At 34.5% G+C, this 11,906-nt stretch overlaps 1 protein-coding gene across 1 annotated transcript; it reads right to left on the reverse strand.

Moving 5' to 3' along the window:
• Positions 1 to 6,756: 6,756 nt before the first annotated feature.
• On the reverse strand, positions 6,757 to 11,470 carry LOC105329513 (dual specificity protein phosphatase 10). The gene is made up of 4 exons (XM_011430792.4): positions 10,659 to 11,470; positions 8,752 to 8,907; positions 8,363 to 8,548; positions 6,757 to 7,207 (listed from the first exon to the last, which is right to left on the reverse strand). Exons 1-4 carry the CDS (start codon positions 11,257 to 11,259, stop codon positions 6,942 to 6,944), a joined length of 1,209 nt encoding a protein of 402 aa, XP_011429094.1. The 5' UTR covers positions 11,260 to 11,470; the 3' UTR covers positions 6,757 to 6,941.
• Between the last annotated feature and the right edge of the window lie 436 nt (positions 11,471 to 11,906).

Genomic DNA, 11,906 nt, shown 5'->3' on the forward strand with positions numbered 1-11,906 from the left:
TCTGTATATATTTTTATCATTCAGATATTCATTTGAATATTTTCTTTCTTATTTTAATTAATTTTCCCAATATTCCTCAAAACGCATGTTGTTTTTTTTAAACTCCATTCATTGAATTCACAAAATTTCGTTCCTTTTTCATCCCACTTAACACTTTGAGTGATTTCTTTAACTCTTTTGTTTCCGTTCTACAAATTTTGAACGATCGGTTGTTGATCAGAAAAACCAATAGTTGATGAGAGTAGATTTAAGGGAAACATGTCAGTAGTTCAAGAGATGTGGGAGGGTGATAATATGATGTATTCCGGGGAGTGGGCTTTCCTCTCCAGACAAGACAATTAATCTATATTTAACTTAAGTTATTAAACACCAACTTACAATTGCTTATTATTCACGAATCCATATTTTATGTGAAATCATATATCTTTTTTTTTAACATGTGTAATATATGTATTATTATTTTCACCCCCACCCCGCTTAAACAAAAATTGGTCCAAATATAAAAAACAAAATGAAACAAAATGATAATTAAAGGACAATCAAATGAATTAAGAATTGCGTTTATTTTTTAATCGACCAAAAAATTGACAAAAACGTCCGAGGTAATCGTTATATAATCGCATCGCAATACTGCAAATAATGGACCTACATGCGCAGGTTCCCAGTTTTTTAATTCTTATTTATGATTTCAGACTCATCCCAAAAGTATAAGTGAAAAGAAACAGCTAGTTGTCAAAAGCGCCTTTTAATCTTGATTTCGGTGAAATAAAAGTGACACATCGAAAATTCTTGAATTCTGTTTGTCTGCTGTTTGTTTACAACAACACAACACGATTCTGCGTTTTAACTGTATGGTTTGGATCACAACATTTATTTAATTGATATTGACCAGGGGACTTAACCAAGAGGTGCGGATAAACAAACCTTGCGCAGAGTTCTAAATGCGATGAGGCCTCTTATCTCCTTTCAGATGATTGTGCGCAGTACCGTTTCATTTTGATTTTCACTTTTTATGGGGGGGGGGGGGGTGTTGACAATTTTATATGGTGTGCAATCAAGTTTCGTGCATTTATCAATTATTATAATTAAAGAAGTTTGAAAAAGAGAGAAAAATTGTATCACAAAAAAAAAAGAAATATATAGTGAAACAATTTCATACGCATTTTATTTGCTTTATCTATAGACATGTTGTAAGAATTATATCACGTTTATTTTTGAAATATTAATCATTTAAATGTTACAGTATAAGTAATACTGTGTGAGGGTATTAGATTTGGAAATAAATGTAATCACGTTTAAAATTTTATAGTTAATTCGACTATGATAAGAATAAAACTCTCTCGATGTGTGTATGTGTTATGTGTGATCATTAACACAGGATGTCTTCTCTTAATAATGAGGAGGAAGAAAAGAGAAAGGCAAATATTAGTTTTAGAATGAGTCACTCGAGCGTTTGAAACGATGGAGATAGAAACATGTGTGTCCAAGAAGCTGAATGAATGACTAATATCACGTAAAAAGAAAAACATTTCCGGTTTCCTTGGCGATGGGAAGATGGAAGAAAGAATTACACTTGTAAAAAATGTTTGAAACTAGACAGAAAATTGTGTAAAGATTAATGGACAAGAAAGATGAACTGACTTAAATGTTTTAAAATTCTCTCTCTCTCTCTCTCCCTCTCTCTCTCTCTCTCTCTCTCTCTCTCTCTCTCTCTCTCTCTCTCTCTCTCTCTCTCTCTCTCTCTCCTGAATTCTAATAATCCTCACCTTAAATGACAAATAGTTTATTTTAAGAGATAACGACAGATCCATATACACTACGAATGAAGGGAATTTAAAATTCTAAAATTTATTGTCATTCCTTTTTATTTCTATTCAAAACTTTAATAGAATTATTGACTGAAATAATCAATTGAAGGGAGAAAAAAATTGTAGAAAATACAATTGAATTAACTGATTGATTTTCTACCACGAATTTATTCTTATTGTTCTAGATTTTACACGAATGTTTTTGACTCATTCATTGAATATGACTCTCGATGTACATGTACGTTGTTTTTCATTGAAAGTTTGAAACTTACAAATAGCATCGTCGGAACCCACTGGTTTTCTATCCGTTACACTGCTTTCAGTGTAGCGGATAGAAAACCCGTGGGTTCTGACGATGTTACAAATAGATAATAATTTAAATCATAAATCATATTTGAAAAAGGATACAAATTACAATACTTTCATATTACATATTACTTCATTTCTCAAAACACCCTAAAGTAATGTAAACTTTAAAAGAAATTCTTCTTTATTTTGTTGTACACACATGAATTTTTTATGAGTGTGTTTTCGTGATTTTTCAAAATCAGTCGGGTTTTTCAAAGAAAATTGATGAAGAAATATATTCTAGGATCGAGTATTTTTTTTTTCAATAATACCTTAGTTATTTAACATTGTACTTTGAAATTATGCAATTTTTTTCTTAATTAAAAGTTTGGTTACGTCATGTCTGACGCAGAAAAGATTAATTAAAGGTGTGGAATAAAACACATTCTACCAGTTAAGATTAATTGTCATCTTCAAGAGTTTTGTTAATTCAACTAATTTATAAAAATTCAAACTTATTTCACTCGTAAACACTAAGATTAAAAATGGAATTTATTCATTAACATATTTATTTATTCATTTATTTATTTATTTATTTATTTATTTATTTATTTATTTATTTATTTATTTATTTATTCATTTTTACATTTATTTTACATCTATTTCTATAACCAAGGTATAATCAGCAACTGTAAATAAGACAAGATTACTGTTCAGTATGTCTGATTCTAAATCCCGATAAGTAGAGAAATTCGCCATCTCATATCTAAAACATGTGTTCAAGTTAAGTCCGGAAGATAAAAATGTGTGGTATTATCAGTTTGTTCCAATGACCGATATCTTTCTCTGATGCTCATAAATCTTTATTCCCCGTCATATTTCGGGACCCACCCATGTATACGTTTAAAATCACGAGTTGAGTTTTTATCACACTGTTCATATCTTAACAAGTATTGTTCAGTCAAAATTACAGGAGCCTGCTGATTTTAGTCATTAGATTGCGAGGTTTAAATGTAGAGCGATGGAGATTTTTTTGAAGGGGGGGTTCGGGGTCGAAAAAGAGAAGTAACGAGCAAAGAAAAAAATTAGATGTTGTAAAAAAGAAATGAACTGAATTCCATGTTAAAACCTTAATTATAAACACTGTTGTATACATGTATTATGTATAATGTTGTTGTACATGTAGGTAATTTATACGCCTGAATGAGACGGACGAATGCGTGTGGAATTTAAATGCAGTTATTATATACTTTGAACTAGACGAATTGATTTCATTGTATGTATGACAGATTTGAACTGTTTTACTTTTACTTTTTTTTTTTAAAGAAATGAGCCACAAAATTAGTCACGTGTTGACAAATAGGTGCAATATCACACCCCGTTTCTATGGCGACCCTTCCCTAACGACGCCATGTCTGGAGACATTTTGTCATTATGGTCGTAACATTAAATGGTCCCATGGATCTGAGTAATAAGGAATATTGCTAAATAATCTCACACCTCTATGAATAATTACCAATATCCGATAAATAAATGTGTTTACGTTGTCAAGCGAGTGATCATGATCGATAATATACGGTTTTTGTAAAGCTTCCTCAAACAATGATATTTGATTTCTTTTATTGGCATTTTTTTTTGTATTACTATTGAATTGAACAATTTTTGAAACAAACAAAACATTGAGTTTTCAGTACAAAAGGTACCAGGATTACTGGATTTTTTTTTTTATTGGAAAATTAATTGTCAACACTTCTTTACTATACTTAACAGTCCTAATGGATCAAAAACCATTATTGGTACATGAGTTGAAATTGGGGTGTTTTTTTAAGTTCAATGGAACTTTTCGGAATAGCTCGGATATAGATTTTGACTTAATCTAGATAGAAATGACAGATTTATGAAGAGGTATAAAACTGAAACTATATAGATATTTAAGCATTACGTAGAAAAGTCTCGTAATTAACTGAAAATAAGTGTTTTGTTATACAACAAACGAGGAAAAATTACCGGCCAAGTGACATTGAAGTGAGGAAGTTAATGCATCGCTGTTAGGGCCCAGTGTTTATACATACATGTAGGTGCAATATCTAGATGACTGTTCATTCGGTATTGACGTTTCATTGCAATGCTAGTGGTCAGTGATTAAATCCCTCCATTCATTTTGAGGTCATCCTCAAAGAATGCACCCCGCGTGGCGATGAATCAGGCCCTCTGATAGGATAATCTGGTAATGAAAGAAACACTGTGGACTTGTTTCCTTTGTTCTTTTTTTCCAATACCTGATATGAGAGAGAGAGAGAGAGAGAGAGAGAGAGAGAGAGAGAGAGAGAGAGAGAGAGAGAGAGAGAGAGAGAGAGAGAGAGAGAAATTGTTGTGAACAGCATCAAATATTCTCATGGTTGAAAATAAAAACCGGGAAATCTTCCAAATATTAAATAAATGTCTGCATTTAGAATATTATAAAATCAGCTTAAAATCGACCCTTGGGGTAAAAATGCTGACTATTCTTTTGCATGGTTTTGATAAGAAACAACACAATGACTCTCAATCATTACTGCATCGGTATGTTCATCCTATTCCAAAATATAAAGCTTGAGACAAAACCGACTTTAAAGGTCCAACCGCTAATCGATTTCGCGGTTTTCTGATGTCATAATAAACTACTGTGACAGCAGTTTGGGCATAAGACATTCTACCCCCGGAGTAAAACCACAATCGCTAGTCAACTCATTGTGGGATAAAGGATCAAGACCCAAAAAATGTGGGTAAAGTCATGACGAACTTCGGGCAATGGGAATTCATTTTCCGGTGACTCTTTGTTTGCCTTTTATGGGTTTCAAACCTCTAAACTCCACCAAGATTTATCTTGCTGAATCGGAGCATTATACAATTTGTACATAATATACGTATGTTAACTGACTGAACTCGTTGCACTTACTTCCGGTTTGGGCTCCTTTTTTTTTAAACAACCGGCATGCATCCTCCCAGCCGTTTGAGATGTGAAAGATCATTAAGACGGATATCCTACGCATGGTTACTTTTCATTATTTTTTAAATTATTTTTTTCTTACTATTATCTTCCCGTTCGAGTAATATAATTGATTTAAGAATTTTTGCCTGTATGCAGCTATATACATGTGAATTGATGCAAGCTCTTCATTTGAACTTTTAAAAGGTTTTCTTGTAAAGTGGGTACTTGCTTACATAGCAAATCACAAGTCACATCCTTTTTTTACAGCAGTTTTCTTTTTTGTTCGTAAATTAACAAAGCAAAAGTGAGTTTTTGTTTCATTTTTATTCCATTTTCTTCACAGAACAAATCTTGACCTATGACCTTTGGATCACATCACATGACTGCCCAAAGTGTCATATCATACAACAACAAATATACAGTTAAAGTAATCCCTTCATTTGAACAAAGTCTACGTCAAAATAAATCTTTAAACATATATTGTCCAGCAACTAATTCGTTTTTTTTGTTCTTCAAATATATAAACAAAAATGTTATAATAAAGGCACTTCCTGACCATTACTGAATTAAATGAGACAACCATATATATGTGCAGCATACTATAGTGTGTTTTTTTTTAATTGGTACCGTAAAATTTACAACATTTAAACTTCCTGACTGAAATGTTAATATTTCACGCTTGTTCTTTCGTGATGAAAAAATTAACATTTTGATATTTCTTCTGAGAGAGAGAGAGAGAGAAAAAAAAAATTCCTTAAAAAAAATGAAAGGGGACATAATTAGAACAAACGCACTAACAAAGAAAAAATGTCTTAATCTGTATAAATGTCATCGTCCGGAATGGTTAAATAATTAAAAAAAACAAACAAACAATTATTTACAAAGAAATGGCAACAACATAGAATTTTGACGAGTTGTTCATTATGTGGGTGCATAGTGGGATGAATCCAAGGCATTAGTGGTGATAGTAGTGAATAAAATAGCATGGAGGTGTGTATACAATGTACCAACAGGCAACTAGCACACACTGAGGTAGTTCCGTTTTCACTCTAGTTATATATGGGTGTATTTTTCTTTTAAGTATGGTAAACTTAATCGTTGAATTTTTTCAATCATAATTTTATTTTCTCCTCTATAGCTAGAATCACGTTAAATTATCGTAGTTTTTAAGCTTTTTCTCAAGGGAAAAAAATTGTCGGTTACATATATATGCTTGTCTGACAAGACATAAGTTGTAATTTGGAGGGTGAAAGAAAGAAAAACCTGTTTGTGGTTGAATTGTATGTGTTCCTTATTACTAATGTGCGTTCCCTTTTTATACATTCATTAATCGTGTTATTTAAATAACAGATGGTTTGATCCTGCTAGCCGAGGTACACACAGGGAGATTAACCTTTGCGTTTAGCATTTTACGGATTCGCGGTGCATGAATCACACACACTTGGCGTCTTAAATCGCAGGATCTTGGAGCACCTAACATTAAGGAAACAAGGTCCTAAGGTGACTAAATACAAACAAATTACTATTTTCACAAAGAAAAAACGGTAAATGACTAGTGACAATGAGAAAAAAACACTGAACAATGTATTTCCCTCCCCTCCCCCCTTTCCCCTAGTCTCAGGTCATAGACTATTTTGGATTTCTTGATGATGCTATTGATGAGCAGGACAGTGACACAATGAGTCTATCGTTGGAATGTTTCTTAAATTCACTTCAAGAGTATTGTTCTTGTGTTTGGCCCATGTTTTTTTTTTAACTTTTTTATTGCACAAATGAAAGTACTTGGTCAGTTTAAAAAAACGCTTTCTTTCACTTTCGAGTGACTCAAGATTCTTAGAAAAACCACAATCTTTTCCGGATGTTGAAGTGTGACGTCATACGCTACTTTCCTCCGGAATAATACTTGGGATCACAGAACGCTCACACAGTCCATTGTTTAACGCTTGCTCATACTCCATCAGTTGGCCCATGAAGTTGAAATTGGGGGAGATTATGCTTCTCTTTCCTTTAACCAAACGATAAATATCCATCATGGAGAGTTTTGTGTGCTTGAGGAGGTAAGCAATGGTGATGGTTGCAGACCGTGATACGCCTGCGTGACAGTGGACTAGAATATTAGCACCGTTTTGTCTTGCCTCATCTGCAAAATAAATGATAAACAAAAATTATTGATAATAGAATCACTCAATTGCTTCAAAACTACAATGTATTTGCAACAAATTTTTGCTTGATTTTCTTCCCTCTTTTTACATTGATTTTTTTTCATCCCGGAAAATTTTTATTTACAGAGTATGCATAAAGTATTATCCATAATACGATATTGAATATGACTCATATTTTTGCTCTGCGGGTTACTACAGCTGTTATTGATTCGATCTAAAGCAACAGGTTTGTTCGGGAAGACACACTGAAAACCTAATACAAAAGTTGGCGAAGGTCACTGATTATTCGCGCGAAAGATACTTTGCTATTTGTTAAAGTTCACGAACTTTGTTTTGCTTTTTGCCTCTTTTTTTTAAATTTTCAAACGAGTTTCGTTGAACCCATTCCCTAACGATTTCTTTATTGTAAAAAATGGCTCTAAACGAAATCAAATGAAAATCCATTAAGACTTTTAAGGGTGACTCATGCTCCTCTCCAGGCTGGGGACTACATTATCGCGAGTGTGCGACCGCCCAAAACTTGAGGCCATCTGTCGGGCACAAGGGGAAAACGCTTCCCCTCTCTCCGTGTGACTCGATTGATACCGCCTCAATAATGCCTAATTAAGCTGACAACCTGGCACATTGCAAAGTGACTCATCGGTAAATCAAGGTACGCGATAGGCTGACGGTATCGAACTATCGATAATACCTTAGCCAGGTGATAATCTGACAAAGCCTCTTCTTCATTAGCATTTCTTGTTTCTTGGTTTTATTTTCTCTTTGTATGTTAATAAAGTTTATTTTGACTCCCAAATATCGGATAATGTTACGTCAATTCTCTCAGAGTAACAGTCTTTAGCAGGTAATATCAAGGAGTTCGTTATAATTATGTATTACACGCGTAAATGGCCAAGTTCATCAAAACAAACTTGACAGACATAAAAGGTTTTTTTCGTAATTGAGCGTCAGCTTACTGTGAGTCATGTTAAACTAACAGTTCGATCCATTTAAAAAATTCAAAAATGTGTTGCTTTGTCACTCTTTTCGATTCTGAATAAACTTTTGACATCTTCAATTTTGAGAAGGCGTTTATGTAAGATTATTTTAATGTAATTCTCCCCCCTTTGAGTTGACGTTAAACATTTACATACCAATAAATGCGGCAGCTTCTTCAAAATACTGCTTCAAGTTTTGGCAACCGCTGTCTGAGGCGGGTATTCTTTTGTAATGGATTCCCTGATTTTCAAAGTACTTGGGTATATGAGATGTTGTATTGAGGACGTAGGTGATATTCAAATCTTGAAGTCTCTGCAGATTGGCTGCGTCTCTTTCATTGCCTGGATACACAGAAAAACAACCCAAATTATTTCCTCTTGTCTATTTCATACGTGTATATATATTTCTTGAGGACGTGTACATGTCAAATGTCAATGCATATTTCGAGGCAGAAAGAGACATTTACTTGTGAGGTGATAGTTACATGTACATGTATTTCTGTGGTGAATGTTTCCGGACTTCCGGGGAAAGAAGGGAAACTTACCGAGGTAGAGAAACGGAAGGATCTGGGAGGCTGTGGCCGTCTCGATCTGGGGCTCAATGATAGGGGTGGTGGGGCTGTACAGGGGGCGCGCCTCCTGAGACTTAATGCTACTATCACAGAGATCCAAATGTTTGTTCCTGAATTCTTCGATTCCTCCTGCACAAAAAATCAAATACATTTCTTTAAAATTAATGCATTGCAAATTTTTTTTTTTTTTAATTTATCTTTTATTTTTTAATATCATTTAGGAGTTTGGAAGGCAAGTATCTTCTTCTACATGAATGGGTTTTTTTTCAATGATAAGGCTGCTTAATTTGTTTAAAGTTTTTTTATGTGCCTACATTCCTGCGGTTGCGGCAGATAGAAGGTGTTTGAAAAGATAACAGCTTGCAGCGCACACATTTTCACGTTCCTCTGAACTCTCAAAAACAGTGAGAATTTTACAGTTGGTTGGAGCATTAATTACATCAATTCAACTACGGGGTCTGCTTGATCAATTTTAGTGAGGTTTGTCGCCTTTTTGATTAGAAGATTATACAACTGTGTGAGTCACTGCGAAACACAAAGGTCATATGCGCAAGACGATAAAAGTTCCCCAATCGTATATCAGTAAGCCCCTTGTATATAAATTTTCCACTTATTTCTTTTTTTTTTATTCTCTGGCAGCAATTTTCTAGCAAAAGTAAACATGAAGACTATATATTAGTTTACTTTTCGCCGATGACAATAGCTCCCCTAACTACCGTGTTTATTTTTAGCCATTAGAGCGAAGAGCAAACACTTGAAAGTATTTTATATTGTGTACAGCGCAAGCCGAGCTATACATATATCGACCGTAGCGTATGTACAGAGGCAAGACATATGTACATACGCTCTCGATCAATTCTCTCGGCCATGAGTCATCATAGCCAGAGGTTTCAAGTCAGCAATATAATGCATGGCAAAGAGAAGGGGTCTTATCTGAAATGGGTCAACCATCTCGTAACGTTATGTAAGAAAATAATCTCCCATGTATTAAACTATAGTTTATCTTGATCGTTTATTCTTCAAGGATCAATTAAAACACTGCTGTCACAGTAATGATACTGGGTGACTCATCATCATGATAGATTTTTATTACGTCCCCACTGCATATGTTCGATCTCCGTTTACCAATTTATTACAAAAGAATCGGTTCCTTTAAAAATCGTATTTCTTGGGGAGTTTTATTTTATTTCCCTTAATCTGGATAATAAGTTCAGTCTTAAAAAATTTCCTTTAATTTTATAAACCACAAGATCAGACATGGAATACTTCTTTTTTAAATATCTTTTTTTTTTTTCAATATAGATAAAAAGATATCTTCGCGTTGGTCGTTTCAAATGGCTAGGTTTTGAGTCATTCAATCGGAGCTTTTATACCAACTCGCATTCCAATCTTTGTTTGAGGATTTTAAAATTTCACACGAAGGCCCTTTTTGTCAAGGCTAAGCCGCTCGGATGACTAAAGAAACAATTGTAGGACTGGTGACTCACAACTCCCTTACATAGCGTTTATCGCTCTATACGGTCCCAAGTCGATATGTTCACACGACACGATTCGATTGTACCATACGAACAGGTGAACATAAAAACACTAACCCCCCTCACTCCCTCCCCTCATCTTTCCAACTCTTAATCCATTAAACGGTTTTAATTAAATTGAAGGAAGTTTCATAGCCATCATGTCAAAAACTTTCGGAAGTGAGATTTTCATTACTCATTGCCGCTTTCCCAAACCCCAGTTTTTTTCCCATTTTAATAACTTTTCTTATGAATCATGTCTACTTCAAATGAAACCGCAGGATTTTAAATTGACTCAAGAAATGTAAACATTTTTTTCAGAAATCATTATGAGCAATGAAATGTGTATAAAAGAAAAATACGAACCTTTAAGGATGTAGGCATCTTTGCCCTCTCTTAATAGTGAAGATAGCACAAGATACATAGAAGATTCTGAGCTGAGTGACTGAACGTCCTTCGTATGGTCATCATAAATAACAATTTCCTTAGAACTCCTCTTCTTGAACATATCTTTGCCCTCTTTCGAGGCGACAAGGTCCACAATACTGGCCTTTCCCTGCTGGAGTCTTCGCCTGTTGAATCTGTCCGAACAGTTCACATTCACAGCACCCTGAATATGAGCGATATTGTAAGACACAAACGGACGGCAATCCAGCACAAGAACGGTCCGAGATTTGTTCATCCTGGAGGCTAATTCCTGAGGTGGCATGGTCCTAGCCGTGAAGACAGCGTTCACATTGTTGTTACTCGCGTTGAGTTTGTTAAGAGCACTAACATGACTAATGGAGATATTCATGGACTCTAGTTTGCACCTCTTTGGCACACAGGTATAGTCGTCTGCTCCGAAGTCCAGCCTCAGCCCCAGTCTTCTGCGGCACGGCAGGATGTCCGTGGTCAGAGTTGAGGGGGGTAGTAGGTCTACCTCGCCTCCCGATTCTGGCATAACCGGTGGTAATTCCAGAATCATTGAATTTCTCCTTATTCAAAAGTAAAACTGTGGAATAGAGTTAATCCTGTATTCCACTTGGATGAAATATATAATAAATGTATATCCTAATACGATCTACGATCCATTAATGTATAGAGGAAAATCACACAACAGGTTGTTGTATGTAAATAGTGGAGTATTTTTCCACTCTAACAAGTGATGTTTCCTTTATCGTGTGTACGCGTGTAATGGTTCTAGCGATGTAAACACAGCGGCGTATTTATACTTGGCTACGTCACATGAGCAAGGTGATTCATAAATCGCTATCGGAACCCATCGGGCGTTTTCCTTAGAACTAGATTTTGTGTACTTATAAAGTATAAGGTGTTGGAGGGGGTCCGGGATTATGTAATATTAAGTACCCTCACCTCCGATTTTGTAAAATTATATAATTTCCATGATTAACGGGTAATTATTTAGCACCGAGTAAAACTCATTTGATCCTTATATTATTTTTTTTTCAAAATTATTATAATAGTTAATCTAAAATACAATGGCTTAAAAAGTAATATAGCTTAGCGATCCCTTCCCCCTCGCCACATCTCATTTGGAGTTAAGAATTAAAAAAAAAATTAAATATTTTTTAGGATTCATAACCATCGATTGAACAATAGACATTTAAATAT

The sequence above is a fragment of the Magallana gigas genome, chromosome 6 (assembly GCF_963853765.1).
Source record: "Magallana gigas chromosome 6, xbMagGiga1.1, whole genome shotgun sequence".
NCBI classification, from domain to species: domain Eukaryota; kingdom Metazoa; phylum Mollusca; class Bivalvia; order Ostreida; family Ostreidae; genus Magallana; species Magallana gigas.

Coding starts and splice junctions, on each gene's coding strand:
- LOC105329513 (XM_011430792.4), bottom strand. CDS start 11,259: ATGATTCTGGAATTACCACCGGTTATGCCAGAATCGGGAGGCGAGGTA. Junction 8,908..10,658: donor AGATGCCTACATCCTTAAAG/GTTCGTATTTTT, acceptor TTTTTTGTGCAG/GAGGAATCGAAGAATTCAGG. Junction 8,549..8,751: donor CCTTCCGTTTCTCTACCTCG/GTAAGTTTCCCT, acceptor CTGTGTATCCAG/GCAATGAAAGAGACGCAGCC.